At 56.7% G+C, this 2,450-nt stretch overlaps 1 protein-coding gene across 1 annotated transcript in view; it reads right to left on the reverse strand.

Annotated features, from left to right (window-relative positions):
- The window catches only part of KLC1 (kinesin light chain 1), a 52,941-nt gene extending 51,839 nt beyond the window's left edge, over positions 1-1,102 (reverse strand). Inside the window, exons 1-2 of the mRNA XM_023522355.1 lie at positions 1,013-1,102; positions 414-493 (exon numbers count right to left, since the gene is read on the reverse strand). Of these exons, the coding sequence (XP_023378123.1) occupies positions 414-493; positions 1,013-1,102 (170 nt within the window). The remainder of the gene's footprint in view (positions 1-413; positions 494-1,012) is intronic.
- Positions 1,103-2,450: the final 1,348 nt, after the last annotated feature.

The raw sequence follows: 2,450 nt of genomic DNA on the forward strand, positions 1-2,450 counted from the left end.
CGATATCCCCCAACGTTTTATTGTAAAAATATCCAAACAAAAATTTTTTACAGCGAACACCCATGTCCCCACCCGAGACGCTACAATGAACGTTTTGCCCTCTTTGCTTCACCCTGTCTCGTCATTTCGCCATCTTTCTCCATCCATGAATTCATTTCTTTCTTTTTTTGCTTTTTGGCTCCCTTTTAATTAGGTTGCAAACATCAGTACACTTCGCCCCTACACACTTTAGCATGCACATCATGAAAAACGCTGAGTATCTGTTTCTAAGGACAACTTACCCACCGTGAAATGCACCAATGTCAGGGCTACCACTGATGAGTTCTGATGCGTGCTTCCACTTTGTGTACCTGACACCCCTGCAGAATGCTGGAGGTGCTGAGGCCCACAGCTCTTGGCCATGCCCCCTTCACCTGAGCCAGATGCTGTCCCAGAACGGGGTGGACTCGCTCAAGGACACAGACTGGCAGATGGATCGCATCTTCGTTTGTACCTGGAAATAGCCATACAGGTTGCCAGGTCTGTCCCTCAGCCCTCTGGCTGCAACCCCCATGCGAACAGCAGACTGGGGACTGCAAGCACTGGTGCCTGGCCACTTGCTCTCAGGTGCTCCCTCCAGAGTGTGGCCTCTTCCCCGCTCGTCACACAGTTGTCTGCCGCATCCAGTGAGACCAGACTCATCTCACGACGGTCCTGAGTCTTCTGGAGGCACAGGCCCCACCTTAATTCCTGTGGTACCTCCTGCCCCTGCCTCCTTCCCACAGACCCCAGACCTAGCTCAGGTTCCTGAATTTGGTGCTTCTCAATCAAAGGGGCTACACTGAATGAGTGAATGAACGAACGAACAAATGAATGAACAACAGAGGAAACAGTCAATGCCAGGTGCTGGATTTCACTAGTCCGGATGGAATTCTGGGCTTCATCTGCCCAACTCTCTCCAGCTCTGCCTCGGTGCCCGTGAGCTCCTGGGTCCCACGATGGCCGGAGGCCCCGTGTCCTGTGGCTTTCTTACCTCTGCCTCCAGCTGGAGTGGCCAGACCTCAGCCCGGTGCCCCGTGTAGGAGAAGTGGCTGCAGCAATTCCAGATGTCACATCTTTGCATCTCACAGTCCAGAAGGAAAGAGCCTCTCAGCTCCCCCCACCAACAAATGCCCAGGCCTCACGTCGCGGAGACGGAGACGTTTGGAGGAAGAGTCGGAGTCTGGAAATGTTTAACTGACCTGGATAAGGAAGAGGAGGAATCGCCATGCTAGCACCCCCACCCGTCTCCATGGCTTTTATCCAGTTTCCCACAATGCTGGCTTTGTAATTGATAAATAGTTACTATCAGGTTAGTAAATAGAAGCTACAGCCAACTCCCAGATTCAGCCTCAAGGCCACCCCCGTGTTCTCAGCCATTTCTTCCCAAGTATCTTTTTTTAGTCCCTAGAGCAAGAAGTCCCAGAATCGGTCGGGCGTGTGCGCCCTCCCTGCAATGTGTCCTTGTGTGCGGGTCCACATCTGCCTCTGATGTCCTTGTTGCTCCGAGCACCAGGCATCCCGCCAGGACCGCAGGCGTCTCTTACAACAGCTCACTGGAACCCCACGTGCAGGGTTACGAGCCCACCGGGATCCCAGCCTGGCTGGGAGGAGGCCTCACGCTGCAAGGCTTAGCCAACCAGGGCCCACCTGGGAACGTGCTGCTGCAGCATGGGGACAGGAACGGAGGCCAGTGGCAGCCAAAGCCCTCTCTAAGATGGCTCTCTGAGCTCCTGCAGCCCTGTCCCCTGGGGCAGCACCTCCGGGAGGAGGGAGTGGGAGGGCCTCCACACCACAGCCAGTGTGGCTCACCCAAACGGGCCTGTGAAGCCCCTGGGCCCCACGCCCCATCTCCTGAACTGGCTTCCCTCCTCCCAGCCCCCGGCTGCCAGACACCTGTCTGTGTATCAAGGGCGAGTGTGGCCACTGTTCACGCTGGTTTTCTCTCTCTGATTTGTTGGCCCCTGTACGATCTGGTGGACTCACTCACAATCATGTTTGGGAGAAGGGAGTCACGTTTGTCCTCCCACCAGAATCGCCCCAGCGGGGCCCACACAGCTCCAGAAACGCCCAGGAGAAAGGGGACCTGTAGGCGGGAGGCTGGCTAAGGGTGGGCTAAGAGGGTCCCCCGGAGCAACAAACTCCCAGCCACTGGGGCAGCCTCTATGCCCATCACCTATGCAGGGGGAAGGCCGGGCCTGAGGTGGCAGGCAGAGCCGCCACCCACAGGAAGCCATGGGAAGGGCTCTCAGCCTCATCCGGTGCAAATCCCTGAGACGAGCTCCCATCTGCACCAGGCCCCACTCAGCTCCAGAGGGCAGGGCAGAGGAGGCAGAGCTGACTAAGGAATGCACAGATGGATACATCATCGCGAAGGGCTAGACCGGAAAAACCCCAGCTTTCAGGAGGCCGGGGAACCTGCCGTGACTAGG

The sequence above is a fragment of the Pteropus vampyrus genome, unplaced genomic scaffold, assembly GCF_000151845.1.
Source record: "Pteropus vampyrus isolate Shadow unplaced genomic scaffold, Pvam_2.0 Scaffold341, whole genome shotgun sequence".
NCBI classification, from domain to species: domain Eukaryota; kingdom Metazoa; phylum Chordata; class Mammalia; order Chiroptera; family Pteropodidae; genus Pteropus; species Pteropus vampyrus.